This window comes from Mastomys coucha, unplaced genomic scaffold (genome assembly GCF_008632895.1).
Source record: "Mastomys coucha isolate ucsf_1 unplaced genomic scaffold, UCSF_Mcou_1 pScaffold4, whole genome shotgun sequence".
NCBI classification, from domain to species: Eukaryota; Metazoa; Chordata; class Mammalia; order Rodentia; family Muridae; genus Mastomys; species Mastomys coucha.
The window spans coordinates 2,752,769-2,754,085 of NW_022196910.1; the positions used below are offsets into that span (position 1 = coordinate 2,752,769).

Consider the following 1,317-nt stretch of genomic DNA (forward strand, 5'->3'; position numbering starts at 1 on the left):
TTTGCAAAATGAGAAGGAGAGATTCTGATTACTTAACTTAAAAGAACATCATCATTATTATTATTTTACTTTTAAATATTAAGGAGGATGAACAGTACACAAGGTAGCTGGAAACTTTGAGAATTTTCAGTAATATTCTGGAAACACTCAGAAGGTAAGATGTGACATTAAGAACTAGTGAGCAGAGTTCTACCTTTGTAATTTATTTATGTTTTTTAAGACTAAGGCTGTTTTAATGGCAATTCTTGTTCTCATTTTGAAAATACTGTACTCTTTTCAGCTTACTTTTGGGCCTTTTGATCAAGGTCAAATTGAAAGAAAGCAGTTTCCAGCTCTGTACCAGGTGGCTGCAAAAGACACATCTCTGTTCTGTGGTATTGCCTCTTTGATGCTTCATTTCAGCTGGACCTGGGTGGGACTGCTCATCACAGATGACCACAGAGGTGCTCAGTTTCTATCAGACTTGAGAAATGAGCTGGACAAAAATGGAGTCTGCATAGCTTTTGTGGAAACAGTAACATTTTGGGGGGAATCACTGTATCAGGTGCTAACCCATAATCAGGTGCATATTCTAGAGTCATCAACAGATGTGATTGTACTTTATGGACCCTCTAATTTTCTATTAACTGTAATAGAAAGTAGCTATAGAAAGGACAAAATGAAAAAAATTTGGGTTATGAATTCAAAATGGGCTAGCCAAACCTTTGAACAATATACCATGTTAGAATTATCCCATGGAGCTCTCACTTTTTCACCCCATCATGGGGAGATTGCTGGCTTCACTAATTTTGTGCAGGAAGCCACCCCTTTCAAGTACCCAGAAGACATTTTTCTTCATTTCTTGTGGATCGAACATTTCAGTTGTACAACTTTGCATTCTGACTGTAGAATCACTGAAAACTGTCTGCCCAATGCCTCCTTGGAAATGTTGCCAGGCAGTATTTTTAAAATGGCCATGACTGAAGAGAGTTACAATGTATACAATGCTGTGTATGCAGTGGCCCACAGTCTTCATGAGATGACTCTCAGTCTAGTTCAAGTTCAACCACAGGCAAATAAAGATTGGAGTATGTCATTTCCCTGGCAGGTAATGTACCTTTATTTGAATTTTAAATTCACCAACATGGCATCATATGCTTTAAAAGTTCTCAAACTAGTTATGCTAGATTCTTTTTCATCCCATTTGATAATCTATAAGAGGTAGCAAATAGTCCATTATTTAGATATCAATGTATTCACATGTCTATGTACATGATGTGATGGCCTGTGGAATATTCCTTTTAACAAAATAATTTTGCTTTTGGTAGAAAGAATAGG

The 1,317-nt window shown here is 36.7% G+C and overlaps 1 protein-coding gene across 1 annotated transcript in view; it reads left to right on the plus strand.

Moving 5' to 3' along the window:
* Positions 1–718: 718 nt before the first annotated feature.
* LOC116076490 (vomeronasal type-2 receptor 116-like) overlaps positions 719–1,317 on the plus strand; it is a 9,103-nt gene continuing 8,504 nt past the window's right edge. The window contains exon 1 of the mRNA XM_031350330.1: positions 719–1,087. Within this exon, the coding sequence (XP_031206190.1) occupies positions 719–1,087 (369 nt within the window). The remainder of the gene's footprint in view (positions 1,088–1,317) is intronic.